The 19,883-nt window shown below is 43.3% G+C and overlaps 1 protein-coding gene across 5 annotated transcripts in view; it reads right to left on the bottom strand.

The window, feature by feature from the left end:
* DOCK10 (dedicator of cytokinesis 10) overlaps positions 1-19,883 on the bottom strand; it is a 268,151-nt gene that overhangs the window by 54,784 nt on the left and 193,484 nt on the right. For all 5 annotated transcript variants that reach the window (XM_049615823.1, XM_049615821.1, XM_049615819.1 and 2 more), the window contains exons 20-27: positions 18,612-18,735; positions 18,298-18,419; positions 17,836-17,922; positions 14,555-14,647; positions 13,765-13,883; positions 11,452-11,521; positions 7,943-8,056; positions 4,234-4,305 (exon numbers count right to left, since the gene is read on the bottom strand). In XM_049615823.1, coding sequence (XP_049471780.1) covers positions 4,234-4,305; positions 7,943-8,056; positions 11,452-11,521; positions 13,765-13,883; positions 14,555-14,647; positions 17,836-17,922; positions 18,298-18,419; positions 18,612-18,735 — 801 coding nt within the window. The remainder of the gene's footprint in view (positions 1-4,233; positions 4,306-7,942; positions 8,057-11,451; positions 11,522-13,764; positions 13,884-14,554; positions 14,648-17,835; positions 17,923-18,297; positions 18,420-18,611; positions 18,736-19,883) is intronic.

The following is a 19,883-nucleotide window of genomic DNA, read 5'->3' as shown; positions in this document are numbered from 1 at the left end:
TACCCTCTATGTATATTTAACGCTTACTGTGGAAATCAAATTATATTAACAACAAATAAACGTAAATTATTTAATCACATGGGGAGTTTTTCATTCTGCTCCATATACCTTGGGAAATAAAGTAAACAATTCACCTACATGAAAACAACATTCTTTTTAAATAATCAAAGCACATCTGTAGATTTCCTCTTTTCCTTTTGTTAATCCTCTAAGATGCATTATATACATCAGCACCAACATTTTCTTCACAGCACATGTGCTAACACCTTGGGCTTTGATATTCCCTCGGTTCTTCCCTCTTTTTGTCTACTTCTCTAACTCCTTGTGGCCTACTCCCACTCTTAACCCAAAGAAGTTCTGACAAGTAAATACGTGAGTAGTGTTTTTAATTGTTCTCCAGAAGTATATCCCAAAGGCTCAAGTGAAATGGGAGAGTGTCTACACTGGGAATTGTGGATTTCTGTCTCAGAATAGGGGGAGAAAAGAGGCAAAGGAATAGCACAGTCTGACCGTAAGCCAAAGAGCCAGAACACATTGGAGGGTCTGGGCTATCTATCGTATGGCATATGTCACCAGGGGCAGGCATAGAATGCACGGGCTGAAGTTCAGGCTCTTGGCAATTTTTTAGGAAAAGGAGGCTGGTGGGAAACAAAAGGTCAGCCAGTACCATGAACCTCTTGCTACTAGAGATCAGTGCAGAGAAGGTATCCATAAGTTCCTAGTGAACAGGAACTCATCTTTGTCAAGACCGCATGTGGAGGTGCTGTCTGCCTCTCAGGGCACCAAACCAGATGCCTCTCCTGACTTCCTCAAATCTCCCACACTCCGTGATGACAAAAACTGTCTTAATGGTGGGGAAAGCCATTCATTTCACAATTAAAAAAAAAAAGAAAAGAAAGAAAGAAAAGACAACACAAAAAGCATAAGAAGCGTGCATTGTGGATGCTTTTGAATGAAATGATGGTATCAGGTCTGTGATGAATGGAGATGGTTAGAAAACTCAAAGGTAATGCAGGGCGCCTGGGTGGCTCAGCTGGTTAAAGATCCGACTTCAGCTCAGATCATGATCTCACAGCTCATGAGTTCGGGCCTCATACCGGGCTCTGTGCTGACAGCTCAGAGGCTGGAGCCTGCTTCAGATCCTGTGTGTGTGTGTGTGTGTGTGTGTGTGTGTGTGTCTGTGTCCCTCCCCTGCTCATGCTCTGTCTCTCTGTGTCTCTCAAAAATAAATAAACGTTAAAAAAAAATTAAAAAAAAAAAAAAGAGAACTTGAAGGTGATGGGCCCTTGAGAGGAAACTGGAGGCTGGGGTAGCCCCTGGAGGTGACAATGAAAAAGAAACCTGAATCAGTGAAGATAAACGGTTAGACACGAGGGCATCATCCATGATGAGTTCCTTTATTTTTAACTGTTCATAAGGGCATCTGTGACCTATCTGAGCAGATAAATACTGATAGGAATGAAAGGCTTTTAGTCTAATCCGTTCTTCTCACAGGTGAGAAAATATGTTCTGAGATGCTAAGTGTCTTTTTTATCATCTACCCTGTTAGTGATGGGGCAAGGACTGGAGTGGTGAGGTTTCCTAACTCCCAACACAGCTCAGTAACAGAGACATATGAATAATTCTTATCTTTACATTAGATTTTCTCTTCCTTCCAGACAGGAGGTTTTCATCACTGGGAGAGGGAGAGCAGACACAGCTGAAAACCAAGTAGATGATCTAAGAGGTAAGTTAGGGAGCTCTGGAGACGATTAAGTGTCCAGCCAAGGCAGATCTGCTATGCTTAGGTCAAGCCATGGTTGGAGAGACCTGGAGTCTGGAAGCATGGATCTGGGTGGACGGCCCAAGGACGGGTGGCTACGCACACTTTCCTAAACCCTCAGCCTTGGTACAAGTGCCCTACTTCCCCCTATTTAGAGATTGCATTTCTCCCAGGTGAACTGTCCTAGCGTAACCCAGCTATGAACTTGCTGGGCCTAATAAGGTATGAAAGAGAGTATACCCTAAGAAGCTGGAAGAGTTAGTTGGCATGTACCAAGCAGGAACCACGGGAGTTCCTCTGGTCCCCAAGGGGGCCAGAAAGAAGAGTGAATAAGTTAAAATTCATTGACATTTTATCAGGACTTGAGTGAAATGATACCTTTGGGTGGACCACTCATTGTTAGGATGGCTCTTAGCATCCTGGTGATGGCACATTCTAAGCAGCGTGAAAATGAGAATACTTGAGGTGTCCTGGCAGATGATAGAAGAAAGAATAAAGAGACAGAGGGAAATGGATACGTAAGAGTGGACAGATAGAGACCAGAAGATCTACTGGAGGATCAAGTTCTACGGGAACGTCCGCAAGTCACATCATTCACACCAAAGCCATCAAAAAGGTGGGACTGACATCTCTAAGAAGTTCAGTGGTCTCCCGTCTGCAGATGAGACAGGCAGTCAGTGTTGGCTCACTAACAGTCATGGCGATGATGGTTACCCAAATAACAGAGGCCAGGAGATTGTACTTAACCTCCAGGAGCCAGAAGGCCGCAATTACGGTAACAGATAGGAAGGCTGGAGAGCAGCCAAGGGGGCTCGACCCTCAGGTAGTTGTAGAGCTAGTTAAAAATATTGGAGTCCCTATGGGAAAAACAGTAACCAACGATGGCAATACTTAATCTACCAAAAAAGGCAGCTTCTCATCTCAGAAGATGACAATGTTTGCTCCAAAAAATATGTGCGATTCCTTTCTCTGCCTCTAGACCTGAGTCAATTTTCAGATCTGGTACACGCTGATCGAAGGGGAGACAGGGTCTCTACAAAAAGCCCCCTGCAATACTGCAGTTAAGCATATACTTTAATGATTCTATCAGCCCTTCTACAAAGGGCTCCACAGCCTTGGACTCAGGTGACTGCACTAGGGGGAGGGGAACACTCATGTATTTCAAGCACTATTTAATACAAGATCTGAGCTGATATTGGTATCTGAAGGCCAAGAGAATCATCACGCCCACCCTGTTACAGTGGGAACTTAAAAGGAATCAATAAAAGGGCCCAGGCTAAAATTCTGCTAATGTGGATCCACTGGTTTCAAAGATCTACCTGACAGTCATTTATACATTTACCTGGTGCAAATGTATAATTGGTATTGACATAACTGGCATTTGGACTGACCTCACACTGGATGCTTGGCCCGTGGTAAAAGGCCAAGTGAAAACCCCCAACACTGCCCCTTCCTGACCAAGAGTGTGAACAAAGACAATATCACTATTCACCGCCAGCTCCACCCCAAGCAATATTCTGATTTATTCTCTTGGTGGCGGGGGGGGAGGGGTGGTTTACCTACTGTGAGAGTACAGAGAAATCTGTGTGGAACTCAGGAGATCAATCCACTTGAGTGCTTCTTGGTCCTCTTACCCAATTATAACTATGAATGATCTGTGTAGAGTATGATGACCAGAGGCTGAGACCGCTCTGGACCAGTCTGAATGAGGGCTTGGGTCACACCACAGATAAGCCACCAAGACCTTCAGAGCTGCTGGCTGAGGGTGAGGGGAATCAAAGATGGACACGGAGAGGATGGAGATGATGAGAATCATGTGGCGCCCTGAGACATACTGTCATAACAGGAGCTTCCGGTGATCCCACCAGCCTCCCTCTTGTAAACTTCCTTTCAGGAAGCGAGGCCCATGGGAACTGCAGAAGGGCAGATTCAGGAGCATGTGCTATGCATGATACAAACCATGGACTATGGCAGCCATGGATGAGCACAGCTCAGATGTTCTTTCGAGACAAAATCTACCGGGAAGAACGCCAAGCGCTCATGCCAAGCCCATGGTCTCCCAAGGCTCTCCAAGTTCATAACTGAGCTTGCAGAGATACCACAAGCAGACCATCTGCCCCACGCAGGACTCTTCTAATGAACATTCTCTGCTCTCAGAATGCCCGTTGGCCCAGCTAAAAACTTCTCACTGCCGAACTCTTTCTGGCCAACCCTCTTTCCTTCCTTCTCCAGCTCCTTCTACAGGTGTCAGATCTTCCTGGTCTTGGTCTTCCTTCCTATCCTTTTGCACCTCTAATTCTGTCCTGGCATCTGCTTCTGAAGGACCTGTACTGACGCACACAATCGTTTCTCCCACTTAAAAAGCAACGGACACAGATCGCTAAGGTTCACAAAGCAAATAAAAATGGAACTAACGAGGGCGTACTCATCAGCACAATTGTTGGACTGTGTTGCATTACCTATGTTCTTACCTGAATTTTATTTGTGTCAATCAAGTGCTGTGCCATTGATTTGAGGATAATTGCAAAGAAGAACCAAGAATGCTGTTAGGAAAAGAAAAGACAGCAAGAAATTTATTACGTGATAGTAAAATAACAATGATTTTGTCCTTTAAAACATGTAATATTGTAAAGTCTTTATTTTAAAATGTATTCTTTGAAACGAAATGAACCAGAACAATAAAATATCTCCATTAGGTTAGGACGATCTTTATCAGAATTCCAGTGGTGAAAGTAAATGCCAGACATTTCAGCAGCTTAATCATCTTAAAGAATGAAACTAAAACAAGATACTGGTTTACTCGATGCGGCTGATTAGACAGCAATCTCATGAAATATTTATGCATGGAGTGTTCTATTTGTTTCAGTTACACAAAACTAAACAAAACTTTTTATATTAAAATATATCAATGTGGGCCTCTCCTTAGCATTCCAGGGCCAGAGGCAAAAGTAAAGATGAAAGCCACATGGCTAAACATCTAAAAGTTTGAAGTCAAGCTAACAAAGTGTTAAATTAAGTGTGTCTGATTCCCCTAACTTCATGTCAAATAGAACTTCATGTCAACTTGGAGCGCTGGGCCAGAACGTGGGGGCACAGACAGAGCAGGTCCTTGGCCTAACTCCTCTTCTTGCCCAAGGTTCTGTCCCGTACCTGGACGGACCACCTGCCCACATGGGACCGTCAAGCCTGCATAAGAGACTGCTGTCCACGAACTCTCTCCCACTTCAAACTGCTCCCTTCGTAGGTCTACAGTTTCCCTCAGGCATCAAGATCTCCCCTCTGAAGGCTGGACTCAGGAAAGAGGCCCTCAGCGGGCCTAAGATTAAGCTGATAAACCCTTAAGGTGGGAGGCTCCTGGGAATCCTTTTGGTCCAGAAGGGGAGGTAGGGGCTCCCAGTGGGCATTTCTCTTAGCTCCTCTCCCACCTCTTCCTCTGGGGAGGGGTGCAGCTGGAGAAGACCAAAACATGTCCTAGGATGAAGGTCCCCCTTTTTCGGGTCTAAGGGTCATACTTACCCCAGATACAAAAAGTGTATGTTGTATATGTACAGTTTAAAGAGTATACCTCCCTGGTCCATTTCCCCTTCCATTTTATCCACCACTGATAACAATTTTGAATTCTGTGCTAATTATTCCCTTGCTTTACTTCAAAGTTTTGCTACCAATAGTATATACTGAAGCACAATTTAGTTTTTGCCTGCCGCTGAACTCCATATAAACGGAATCATCCGGTGCGTATTGTCCGATGATTGCTTTTTTCATTCAAGAAATCCTGTCCTGAGGTCCATCTATGTTGACTCATTTAGCTGGAAGTCCATCACATACACAACCCCAATTTACTTCTCTGGTCTACCATCGAGGGGCATGTGAATTAGATCCACTTTAGGCTGGTACACACAACATTGCTAAGAGCTTCTGAGTCCACCACGGTCCTGACTCTAGACATCTGACTGAGATGAGGGACAAAGGAGGTCTGTGTTCGAACAAGGCGGCTCTCGATTTACGAAGGGGTCGTTTCTTTTTTTTTTTTTTTTTTTTTTTTTTTTTGAAGGGGTCGTTTCTTAGTAAACTGGATATTGGAAATGGAATTCATATTGTCAGAAATAACAATACAAGGCACACTGTTAACATTCCCTTTCCCCATTGTGTCCAAAATGATATTTTTAACGATATGCCAAGTGTCCCTACATTTGCCTCTTAAGGCAGCTGAGGCCTATCAAGCTCTACCCCTTAGCAGTCTCGTCTGCTTCTGCTGTTTACCTAGAGGCCACCAGGACTAATGGAATTAGGCCTTTGGTCTCAGTTTCTGTCTGATAACAGAAGTCTCGCCTTCTTGCCCTCTATTCTCTGTAGGTACCACATATTCCTTTTTGCATTCTTACATCCCATTGCTTCTTATCTCCCGACACACCTTCTGGAAGGCATGGCCCAACACCACCAAAATCTCCTGAAGACGTAATTTCTCCGAATGTTCCCTTGACCTTGTCTTTTAACTGAGCGCGGACTCCCCCTACAGAACCCTGCTTCTCTGGCAGGCACCTCTCCCCCCCCCACCCCAAGCACCCCGATACCATCGTCACTCCACCCCTGCTAGAGTGGATTCTCTCTTTACACAGCCATCAGGGTGCCCCTTTAAACTCAGGTCAGCTTGCATCACTCCCCTGCTCAAAACCCTCTAAGGGCTCTCAAATTTGCCGAGTGGAAGCCAAAGCCCTCGCAGTAGCCCGCAAGGCCCTAGGCTACCTGCCAACCACTGCTCCCCACTCTCACTCTCCTCCTTTCTTCTTCGCTGACTTGGCTCCAGCCACACTGGCCTCTCGGCCATCCTTCTGGCACACCAGGCAGGCTGCTGCCTTGCGATTTTATACATGAGTCCCCTCTACCTTTACTGTTCTCCAAGCACCCACGTGGCCAGTTCCCCAACTTCCTTTGCACGTTTTGCTCAAGTATTACCTTCTCCATGAGTTCTATCCTCACCATTCTATTTAAACTGCCAACCTCACTCTGTACCCGCAGCGTTCCCGATTCCCCTTACCTGCTGGATATTTTTTTTCCCCCCATACCACTTCTCACCTTCTAACACACAATTTAATTATTTTGGTTCTGATGCCTGTAGTTGCTCATTTTCATCCCCCAGCAGAATGCAAGCTTCCCAAGGGCAGAGGTCTTTATTCTATCCTCTGATGTCTGCCGAATGCTAAGGCTGGTGCCTGTCCTGTGGGGGTGGGGCACTCAGAGCAGTTTTGTTGCATAAACAGAATGAATATACTCATAAGACGAATTGAAACAAACTGCTTGGCCTAGAATAATTTGAGTTTAGGGAACTCATGTTGAGGTTTATTGATCCCACCTTCTCTTTCCAGCTACTTGCTGATCAATCATCCATCTGTCAAGCCATGATAGATAATTAATTTAGCTGGGGACTAAATCCATGCTTCGATAATAATGTAGAGTTATCTCTTTATAAGCTTCTCGCCGTCTTTTCTTTTTGCTTTTTTTTTTTAAAGTTTATTTATTTATTTTGATAGAGAGAGAGAGACAACATGAGCAGGGCAGGGGCACAGAGAGAGGGAGAGAGAGAGAATCCCAAGCAGGCTCTGAACTGCCAGCAGGACTTAAACTCACGAACTGCGAGATGACGACCTGAGCCAAAACCAAGAGTTGGGTGTTCAACTGACTGAGCCACCCAGGCGCCCCACGCCATCTCTTCTTTATGTACCATGAATGCATGTGTTTTTCAACATTCTCGGGTCAAACAGTGGTTGCTCTGTCCGCTTCCCGTCTGTTGTCAGTGTATTCATTAGTACAGCATTAACCCTTCTGTTGGTACATTTCCTCTTACTATCTCTAAAAACCCAACAAACTTTATTTTTGCTACAGTTAGCATTTTTGAGTGTTTCAGATTATTAACGGTCATTCGTTTTTGTCTTTAGGCCAAAGGACTTAACTTGGGCCTATTCTAGCTCTGTTCTTTTGACACAGATCTCTTGCGCTTAATGTTTTTATATGGGGCAGTTTCAATATGGCGTTTATGCTAGAAACTATAAGAGAAATGACCTATGAAAATCGATGAGTCCCATCACCTTCCGGGAGTGGGAGCAAGCCAGCCCTTGTGCTAACAGTGAAACTTGACAACATTTATTGTTAAATGTTAACTTGAATTTCATTTAAGTTCTTTACCTTGAGGACATGCTTTACTGTTGGGGTGTCATTGGATTTCAAAAGACCAGTCACATTTTTAGCCAGCTCCTCATGTATAGTTCTCTCCTTGCATGCCCTGGTCTTGAACACGAACTGAAGAAAATCCAAAAAGGGAAAAAAGTTAAAGACTTAAAAAAAACAAAACAAAACAGAAAACCAGAGTTTCCACAGTTATGTTACACGAATAACTCATATCTCAAAATTATCTGCTCATGCCAGATTTTGTCATGAAATAAATGAAGGCCCAATGATAAGAGGAGTATACAACGGTTCCTATTTAGGGCTTTGCACAGGTAGGGCTTGGCTCACCTAAGCTCTCCTTGAAACTCTTTGTGTAGAAATCAAAAGAAAGACTCAGAGAGCAATTTAGCAGGTTCAAGGAAACACGGAGGGCTTTGACCCACCTACTTAGGACACATTTCCCCTTCTCCTTCCTTCCACTGGTAACAGGTGGCATGGTAGCATTTCTTCATCCTGAAAGGGTAGAGCACCCACTCAAATAGCCAAGTGGGGAAGCAGGTGCCTTCCAGAGGCCAGTACGTGAGCTCCCCACACGCCCAGGTTCTATCATGTCACGCTCAGATACAGCTATCAAAGGGTTCATGAACATCGGCCATCAGTAGGATAACAAATGTTGCTTACTTTTTTTCTCTCAAAAGACTGGTTTTGGTATGCACTTCTGAGCGCATGAGATGGTTTTTAGTTTTCAGGATCCCTTCATATATTTTAAGGGTATCAGTACCAATTTATGCACATATTTTAAATATAAAATGCTCATCACTGAATTGTAACATTTTACTTATGAGTAGGGTTAGCCTCAAGGAAGGTCATTTCTTCATAATATTCACCACTCAGCCTTCGCTATCGTCAAGAGTGGAGGCAGGCAAGAAACTCAAAGCAAAGGAACATTCACATTTGGATCTATCATTATTTCTTTGAACTTCGCAGCTCATTGTCACCTAAGTGGCCCTGATGGAGGCTGACTTCTCCGAGCTCATCCCAGAGGAGAAAGACAAAGCTAAGAGATGCATGGAACTAGCTCAAATCCAGAGTAGTATGATTTTTTTTCCCTCATGAATTACCACTCACGTGAGGGTAATATCATTCCCAACTACCTGGTCCTATGCCCTATTATTTGGCCTCAACAGCATTACAACTAGCCCTGGGATATTCTTATTTTAAAATTTTGGCTGGAACATGTCAGTGCCATGAATTGCCATAACCCATGGCATTTAATTAGATTGGCTTTAGACACCCATCTTTGAAAAAGACATGGGCATGTGTGTGCATTTTGGATACTGTAGATGGGGTGAGTTAGCAGCATTTAGCACCACTGAACTTGAAATGGTGTTTAGTTTGCTTCTGAATATACATAAGTTCCATTGAATAGCACATCTTTCAAAGATATAAAAGCATATATTGGCATCGGCCTATCAGTTTTCATTATGCACCTAGGTATGGGGCTTAATATCTATCTGCATGTTAAGAAATTCTTTTTTCCCACCGAGGATAAAAAAAAAAAATGAGACTCCTTGGTCAAGGTCAGACAGTCAACCATGTACTGCAACAGGAGTCCAATAACAGAATCACAGAGCTGGATATTCATCTGGTTCATCCTTCTCACTTCACAGGGGTAAAAATGAGGTCAAGAGAGGCTGATTGCTCTAGTTAACTATTTAACCTCGACTAGAATCTAATTTCCCACTTGCTAGTTTAGTGTTCTTTCTAGAGTAAAATTACTGTTGATACTATTTATTAGGGTGTGCTCGCTGTAGATATGTGAAAGTATTTTATAAAATATCTTTAGGAATTGTTATCAGCTTGGAATTCTACTTAGGTATATTCCTGAATTTTAACCACTTCAAAGCAAACTAAGTATGCAGTCTCCTGTATTACAAAATCAAATGGTCTCATCAGGAGATTTCAAACATCCTGGTCAAAAATAAAGACCATATCAGGATGCCTTCCCATAAAGCTTTCCAAGAGCATCACAGAATGAGTCTGAGAGCTGACTTATAAGGGACTTGCCTTGGCTGTCACAAAAATAGTCACAACATCATGGGTTCTTAATGTAATTTTCAATGATCCCATTGGAACAAGGCAAATACTTGTGTTGAAATGGAGATGCCTTTGTGTAATAAGGACTGGGGAACTGTTTTCTTCTTAGCCCCTCTGGAGATTGAAATGGAAAACTCAGGGTAAGCACTGAGAGAGTGAAAGTCCTGTAGATGATTCTGTTGAACGTAAATTCATCAATACCTGCTCAAAGTACACTATGATTCTGTCTCAGAGAACAAACTAAAAAAAGAATTTGTAGGTCGAACTGGCTTTCCACAACTGAAATGTACATATTATTGGGCAAAATTATACAATAGGGAAATAACTGTGAAGTGGCTGACTATTTTTGGCATATGGACTATTGTAAGGAAGGGAACAAGTTCATACTTAGGTATTTGGGGAGATTATGTAACATTTCTGGCAGGTAGAAAATATGTAGATCTAAAACCGCCATGAACAAATTCCTCACCGATGGTATCACAGAGGGGTTCCCTCCAGAATGAAATTTCACGGGAAGTTTTGTTTTTGTCTTTTACACATTTCTAGCACAACCGCCCTTCCCCCCAATTCTTCTGTAGTCACCTTTCTAGACACATAAATTATATAAGTATATGTCCATTTGTATATATTAATGGAATAAATTCTTTTAATTAAAAAAGGTCTGTGTCTCGAAAAGATTTAATCGTATGCATTAAAAAAAATAGAAATTTAGCTCCTTTACGCATTAGAAAGCAATATGAGGCACTCTTATTCATGTCCGGATGGATGCTTTCTTTTCATTCAAGAAGAGGACATTTAGGCAGGAACTCTAACGTGCAAACATCATCACAAGTTCACTGGCATTAAGTCACAGGCCAACGGAAATGAGAATATGAACATGTCCGAGTGAACACTTGGCGAAGGAGGGCTGGAGGGAGCAGTGCGCAATGACGGAATGGGCTAGTGGATCATGCCCGAGGATAAAGGACTTAACATACCAGAAGCAGGTACAAATATACAGTAACTGGGAAAATGAAATAATGCCTGAGAAAACAATAAAAAGAGCTAAGAAAACATTACAGAAGAAACACAGAGCATTCAACAAGCCAACAGGAAAAAATATTCCTTAACTATACACAGGAATTGCATTTATTTGTAATGTTGACTTCAAAAGGGCAATACTTTTTCATTTTCTCTTCTCTTTCTTTGCTCTTCCTCCCCGTATAAATCTTCATTTGCACATGTACATGTTATTTATATAGTTAAAGAGCACGTCTGGGTTATCAACGCGAAGAGATGGGGTTCTAAGTAGCTAAGGGGAATGCTTGAGATTACCGAGGGGAAGCCCCATCCAGCTAAAGGGAGAAACTTCCCACTTGTTGCAGACAGGAAATGAGACAAACCACACAGCACAAGGGGATATGCCCAGTGTTCAAGTGTCGATTTCATACCTTAATGTACGACTGGATGGAGTGGTCCAGCTGTTCCTCATGGCACTTGGCCACGATGTCGGTCAGAACCCTGGAAAAACAAAACTTCAGTGGCCTTTCTGGAGAAGGCGGGAAAATACCACTTGGCTTGTCACTGGTATGTTCCATAAACTGGGTATTTAATAGATACTGAATGAACGCATGGACCAATTTCAGATACCTCCTCTCATCCCCCAATACGGGATATTTAATATCCCTATTACCTATTAACTATTTCCAACCCTGAAATCTCGAAACACTAAGATAGAAGTAATATCTTACGGCTGCAATGTCCCACTGGAGACTTCTATGGCTTGCCCGTTTGAAGACACTGCCTTCTTGGAAAAGGGATCAGTTTTAGTACCTGATTAAAACTCAAGACATTTAACTTCCAATTGATTATCATAGTCCATTTAAGAGGACCTTTCCTTTCAACACAGAGATGCTACACACGTTTTTGCGGAAAGCAATGAGGTTAAGATTCAGGGTTTTGTTTTTTATTTCCCTCCTTAGCTGCTGAGTTTCTGATAGCAGCAGTGGTGTGGGCTGGTTGTTTTCACATGCATACCTCCAGTTGCTCCATGGCTGTGACTGATGTTTTAGAATGTCTCAGATTTTCAACAGATCTATCCGCCGAAATATTGAGGAGTCTTGTCAACAAAGACCCATATATTCATACTGGAAAGAGCCTCAACTGAAGGTACAGTTGGGAACTTTTAATCTGAGTCCAGAACTGGCTCTCATGGAATGATTAGGCATTAATTTTTCAGAGCTTCAGGGCTCTACTTTAAAAATGAAAATGAAGAGGGATGCCTGGGTGGCGCAGTCGGTTAAGCGTCCGACTTCAGCCAGGTCACGATCTCGCGGTCCGTGAGTTCGAGCCCCGTGTCAGGCTCTGGGCTGATGGCTCGGAGCCTGGAGCCTGTTTCCGATTCTGTGTCTCCCTCTCTCTCTGACCCTCCCCCGTTCATGCTCTGTCTCTCTCTGTCCCAAAAATAAATAAAAAACGTTGAAAAAAAAATTAAAAAAATAAAAAAATAAATAAAAATAAAAATGAAAGCGAAGATAAAAACAGAGAGGGAGGCAAACTATAAGGGACTCTTAAATACAGAGAACAAACAGGGTTGCTGGAGGGGAGTGGGGTGGGGGGATGGGTTAAATGGGGGATGGGCATTAAGGAGGGCACTTGTTGGGATGAGCACTGGGTGTCATATGTAAGTGATGAGTCACCTGGTTCTACGCCCGAAACCAATATGACACTGTATATTAATTAACTTGCATTTAAATATGTAAATTAAAAAATAAAAATGAGGCTAAAGACCCTCATTCTGGAAAAGGTTAATAATATGCTTATGAGTTAGGAAAGTTATGGACACATTTCAATGTTAACAGCAATTTTTCTTCCTAGAATTCTGTGACTAATATTTTCAAAACACTGAACATTAGAAATATATGATCCTTTAACTAACTTAAAACGGTATCTTTATAGAGAGGAAATTATGATTGTCAGAGTCATTAGACAGATTAGTAATGTTGGAAGAATGTAGCATAGACAAATTTAAAGTGAGTACAATTTAAGAAAAATTTAAAAAAAAAGTCTAGGGTGAATGCAAAATGGTACAGCTACTCCAGTTTTCTTAAAAGCTACACATGCAATTATCATATGATCCAGCAATTGCATTGGCTATTAATCTGAAAAATAAAATCTTGTGTTCACCTAGAATCTACGAAAAACTGGGAAAATCCCCAGCTCTTCTTCATATCTATCTATCTATATCTATCTATCTATCTAAAATTTTAACAGATTAGTAGTTACCAAGGATAGGGGTGGGGGTGTGATGTGATGGAAGTAACTGCGGCTATAAGAAGGCAACATGAGGGATTCCCCGGGTGATGGAAATTGTTCTGTATCCCATTCCATCAATGTCAATATCCTGGTGGTGATACTGTGTTACAGTTTTGCAAGATGTTGCCATTGGTAAACTGGGTAAAGGGAACATGGCGTCTCTCTCCATTATTTCTTAGGACTGAATGCAAATCTCTAATTATCTCTAAATAAAAAGCTTAATGATAAAACAGAAGAAAGAGTAAAAAAAAAAAGAGGTCTAAAACTTTATCCAAATGATACTAACAAATGGCTTGAAAGCAAGAAGTCAAGAGTGATAAATACTTAAGATTTGAGATCTGTGTTCAAACGAAACGCAGGCACATGCGAGTAGTGGTCATTCTCTTGCAACCAGTTTGGTGCAACCACGGACTGTGAGATCTCTTCTCCCGAGACCGTGTGATACATACCTGGTCACGGCTGTACTTATTTCATCTTCTTCGTTCTGTACCAGCACCTTGAACAGCTGATTCAAGATTATAGGCAGAAAACTCATGATTGTGTGAATCTTTTCCACATTCAGTAAGTTCTGTAGTAAATTGGTAGGAAAAAAAAAAGGCACCGATGAATTTTAAGGCACATTCTGCTGATGTTTTGTAGAACTCAAATATGAACGCTGTAGCTCACCTTCCTTTGGCTTTATTCTTCATTGCATTTGGCAAGGCACACAGGCATGGGGGTGATGTTGCGAGGGCACTTTATATAATTACGTAATTTAAAATCAACTGATTCTGATTTTCAACCGTTTTTCTTTTGGGAAAAAACCCTGATCTCTGCTAGTTTTTTTTTTTTTTTTTAATTTTTTTTTAACGTTTATTTATTTTTAAGACAGAGACAAAGCATGAACGGGGGAGGGGCAGAGAGAGAGAGGGAGACACAGAATCGGAAGCAGGCTCCAGGCTCTAGGCCATCAGCCCAGAGCCCGACGCGGGGCTCGAACTCATGGACCATGAGATCGTGACCTGAGCTGAAGTCGGACGCTTAACCGACTGAGCCACCCAGGCGCCCCTCTGCTAATTTTTTAAGCAACACACAAAAACTAGGCACTGAGACATAACCATTTACTCTCTGAAACTGATAAGGCATCTAAAAATCTTCAAGGGCAGTAACCTCTTAGTTTGCTACTTGCTGGAACCCTAAAGACCCCTTTCCCCCGTTTCTACCTTGGAGACACTGAAACTGTTTGCAGGTCACTGTTACCTTACAAGAGCGGATGAAATTCGAGGTAGGCGACTGAGACATATCTTTCTCCCTTTTTTGGCACTGTCGGAAAAACGCGTTCACATGGGGATCCTGAAACAGGAAAGAAAGCGTTTATTTCTGGTGTCGCATAAATGGCGTAACAATCATGGCGATGGGCGGTGCGAGTGTTTCTGTAGAACCGACGCATCAATGAGCAGGTACTTTATCAAGGACTGAGAATGAACGCTTTCGTTTCTGCTAGACATTGTGGCACACTGAAGGCTCTGCCTGGACCACCAAGCCTGCTTTCTCTCTTATTTCTTCCTCATAGGTATGTTTTCCTTCTCAGCCACATGACAGTGACTGGAGAAGCACTTTCCTTGGCTCTGTTCCCCTCATCATTTAATTTAATTTAATTAATTAATTTAAAAAAAAAAATTTTTTTTTTTTAACGTTTATTTATTTTTGAGACAGAGAGAGACAGAGCATGAACGGGGGAGGGGCAGAGAGAGAGGGAGACACAGAATCGGAAGCAAGCTCCAGGCTCTGAGCCATCAGCCCAGAGCCTGACGTGGGGCTCGAACTCGCAGACCGCGAGATCGTGACCTGAGCTGAAGTCGGATGCTTAACTGACTGAGCCACCCAGGTGCCCCTTTTTTCAATTGCCTTCTTGCATCTTCCTGGTTTTTCCACAGACTTCTAGATAGTTTTCTTACATATTTCTTAACACACACGAGAGGATGTACTCTTAAGATGCAGAGGGACATTTGCAGGCTTAAAATGTCTGAGCTAATAAAAAATGAGGAAGTTCACACTAACCTGATGAGATAAAAATGACTCGGACCCTTTGTTATGGGGGGAATTATGTTCTCCCACAATCCATACATTGACGTCCTAACTTCCACTAACTCAGAATGTAGCTATATTTAAATTGTTTTTAATTTTTATTTCTGAGACAGAGAGAGACAGAACGTGAGCTGGGGAGGGACAGAGAGAGAGGGAGACACAGGATCTGAAGCAGGCTCTAGGCTCCAAACTGTTAGCACAGAGACCGATGCGGGGCTTGAACTCACAAACTGTGAGATCGTGACCTGAGCTGAAGTCAGACGCTTAACCGACTGAGCCACCCAGGCGCCCCAGGATGTAACCATATTTAAAGATAAGCTCTTTAGAGAGACAATTATAAATTTTAAAATGAGGCAGTTAGGGTGGACCTAATCCAGTATGATTGATGTCTCTATAAAAGAGGAGATTTGGACCCAGAGACAGACACCAGATGTGTGTTGGCACAGAGGGAAAGACCACGAGGGGACCCAGCAAGAAGGTGACCACCTGTGCACCAAGCAGAGAGCCCTCAGAAGAAACAAACCCTGCTGACACCTTGATACTGGACTTCCAGCCTCCAGAACTGTGAGAACATAAATTTCTGTGGTTTAGGCCGCCCAGTCTGTGGTGTTTTGTTACCGCAGCCAGAGCAAACTAATACATCCTTTCCTGCTATTTCCTGAAGAAGGTGGCAGCTTGGAGATTCTCGGAGTTCTGAGCTGGGGTCAGAGTTATACAGTCAGAAAGCGAGACACAGGATTTTAGTGAAGATACACATTCTGGATGTTTCTCTGGAATTTGTCGACTCTAGAAGCGCATCTGTGACTTGGGTTTCCCTCAGGTTCCCTCTGGTGTGCGTGTGTGTGTGTGTGCCCGTGCGTGTGTGTGATACTTTCAGTTTCACTTCATTTATTCATCTATTGGACAACCCCTTACTGCAAGCTGACTCTGTGCCAGGCCCTTGGCAGGCGCGGAGGACGGAGTGGAGGGCCAGGAAAACCCAGTCCCTTCCATTACGCCAGGGAGACTGGCACCATACCACAATTTCAACACATAGCTACTTGGTCACAGTTAGGTAAGTGCTTCACAGGAAAGCAGGGTGCCACATGGGGGTATGACAAGATGGCGGGGCCTGTCTGAGGGGTCTGGGAATGGGAGGGGCTTCTTTGAGAAAGTGACCTTTGAGGCTGGGTCTGAAGGATGGGTAAGCGCTGACCAGGCCCATGTGGGGAGGGGAGGAAGGGAAGGAGAGACTGCCTTCCTGGCGAGGAGGGCTGAGCGTCAAACGGGACGCTAGGCAGGTGGGAGACACGGTGCAAGACAGGGCCTGGGCGGTTGATCCCTGAGGTAAGTCCTGTGCTTGAGGAAAGATGAATGTATCCCCCACAGGGCAATGCGTACGTGGCCGGTGGAAGGGGCGGTAAGAGAAAGGTGAGTGGTGGTGAGTCAGACAGACACCTGGGCTGCTGGGAGGAAAGCAGCCGGAAGTGTGCGAAAGAGACATTGGTATTCTCAGGTACAGAAAGGCAGGATTGGGTGGGGAAGGACCATTGTGTGGGACTTGCCTGGCGGGAACGGCATCAGAGAGCAAACGGGTTTCAAGAGTTTGGGTAGACGACTGGGCAAGAGGGCTAAATCTGGCTTGAGGAACCAGAGGTCACCAAGGGAAATTCTGGTCCATTATGTGTGTAATCCCCGGATTGTTTCATTTTTCTTAGCAACCAAGTAATTAGCAACTCACGGAGAAATCCGTCGTCTATACACTTGTAAGAATCTGCTTTGTAATTTATAATTCGTCATCATAAAAGTCCATATAGTGTAGTAAAATAAGCTGCCAGGCAATGGAAGGGGCGAGCCTGTGGTAATTTCGCGATGACTGTAATTACCATTGGAGAGCATGTTGAAGTTCTGAGATATTTTCACACGTGGTTTCTCGTTTCGATCCTTCCCCAAACCTTAGGTAGATTTTATCGTCATCATTCTCCTGATGACAAAAATACTGACTGCAAGGCTGGGGTGGCCTGTGCAGGGTCACTGAGGCCAAATTTGGCCGAGGAGGCCCTGAGACGCAATTCTGCATTTGGAGCGGATGCCTTGGCATTCGGAGCACTGGATAGGCCCTGGGAGTCAGACTTAGTTTTGAGGTAAAGATCCAAATTCTTTCATTTGAACCTTCATCATTTTTAACACGTGGGTGTTGTCTGTGGAAGCAAACCATATTTCAAGGAGGGGGGTGGGCATCAACCTGACAAAGACACCTCCGATACTCTAGCCCCTGGTTCTGGAGGGTTGGGACATTCTCTCTCTCCTCGGAGAGGCATAAAATTATGCTGCAGACATTCTGCCTTGGCAGTTTTCAGTCACCTGCTCCCTGACAGCATGTGACATGGGGAGTCCCCTTCCATGAATACAGGAGCCCCCCACTGATCACACGTGTTGGGGCTGATGCTGACATTTAAGGACAACACGCTCACCTGAGTATTCACTGTGGACACCACAAATGTTGACACTCTGAAGAGCGGCTTTCCACCGTCGACCCACTTAATGTCACTCCCGCCATGCTGTAAAAAAGGGCGCGTTACTGTCGCTGCGGCAATTTGAGAAAAGAAACTAAACAGGTTATTTAGCTTATGTTAATTGGCTGTCCTGACCCATGACATCATCTTCCATGACTCTAGGGATGGGAAAGAAAAGATGCGAATATAGTTGGCAATATTGGGGAGTGAGACCGATATCAGCGAGTCATTCTAATAGATCATTTCTCCTGGCCAGAAACTAAACAAGACGCTTGAGATATTGTGGGGTACGTGACTCATCACTACAATGGATGCGTACACCGTGGCCTTTGGGTTAAATTAAACAGCAGACAGAAGATAACCTCGTGCCATGTAGCTCATGTATTTCTTTTTTCCCTTACATTATACATCACTCAATACCTTCCCACTCGCAGAATCTTGAACGCTTAAGTAATTAGGAGGCAGGCTTGTTGCTATTGGGATATTGTACTCTTGAGAAGCGATCTGATCATGTCTCATCAGCGGAAGCCAAGCATACCCAACTGTGCAGAGGAAGAACAAAGAGAAAACTTCTGAGTACAAACCTCCGTGGTGAGGACCAAAAACAAAGTGTGTGTCACTTATGAATACAAAACTTCACTGAAAATTTTGATAAATCATAGCTTTAAAATACTCCCCAATGCAAGTCCCACAGACCCCATGTGAAGCTGTCTCGGAATGCTGCCCGTCAGTACCTGATGTTTCCAGCGTCTCTTTTTTCTTGGCGTTAGCCTTGGCATTTATGTCACAAGTGACGTGATAAAAAGAAAACAAAATATGGTGTTTCTCATGGAGCTGTGTTGGGAGCTCGATTTTCACCTGCAACGAAAGAGATCATAGCTGGACTGAGATTAAACTCATTTGCCTAGGGTCAGGGAAAGACACAGCATAGGCACCTTGACCTTTTAAAAATTCTTTTACTGAAACTGAGGTCCGTGTTTCCTACTTCGTGGTAGAAACATTGATTTGACTCTTAATGAATATCTATCCTGCTAGCAGTCATGTGTTAAGAGGCTGATATTTTTACTTCTTTACTGTGGTGATGATGATAATTTGGAAGGCGTAGTATTTCTCGTTGGATAATTTAGCCAGTAGAGAATGGATTAAACACACACACACACACACACACACACACACACACACACACACACAAAAGGCACAGATTGAGGACCTATCAGCAAGGGACATACACTGGGTGACCTGAGCCCTTGCCTCGCAGATTGTGTGCCTGGACCAATGAGCATCACTTGGGGGCTCATTAGAAATGCACAGTCTCGGACACTACCCCAGACACGTGGAATCAGAATCTGCATTTTAATAAGATCCCCAGGCGATTCATAGGTACGCTGCTGAGAAATGTGGCAGTAGGAAGTGATGTAACTTAAGCACAGAATCTATCCCTTTTTGAACCTAACGAAAAAAACACTTACGAAATGTGTTATCACGGTGACTAAGTAATGAGCTGTTTTGTGAAGATGTCATTCTGTAGCTACATAAAGAATATTTCTGAATAAATATAAAACATAAAGTTGATATATGTTAAAAAAGTACTTAGGAGAATACCCCATGTTCTTAAAAGGAAATGTTTTGACACCCTCTATATTTTATAGTGCCTTTCAGTTTCCAAATCTCTGCCACATACATTGTCATTTAATTTCTCCCAAAGCCTTGTGAAGTAGGACGATGCACATGTAGGCACCCAGTCGAGAGATGTTACAGGGGTTTGACTCACGAGGAGTATGGTCTAATTAGCAATAAGATCGTCGGGACGAGAAATCATGTGTTTTGATAACTACTTAAGGCTGGAATCCCAGGATCTCACGCATGTTAAGCTACATTCAACTCAGTATCAGCAACTAGGTAGTTTCCAGAATAGTCAAGCAATAGGGTGATAGAAAGCCATGCAAATTATCTGCTAGCTCATTTATTACACTCTCTGTGCATCTACCTATGTAGCTAATATGTTT

The sequence above is a fragment of the Panthera uncia genome (genome assembly GCF_023721935.1).
Source record: "Panthera uncia isolate 11264 chromosome C1 unlocalized genomic scaffold, Puncia_PCG_1.0 HiC_scaffold_3, whole genome shotgun sequence".
Lineage (NCBI taxonomy): Eukaryota > Metazoa > Chordata > Mammalia > Carnivora > Felidae > Panthera > Panthera uncia.
Note: the sequence above shows the minus strand (reverse complement) of the source record. Positions and strands in the feature narration are given on the sequence as shown.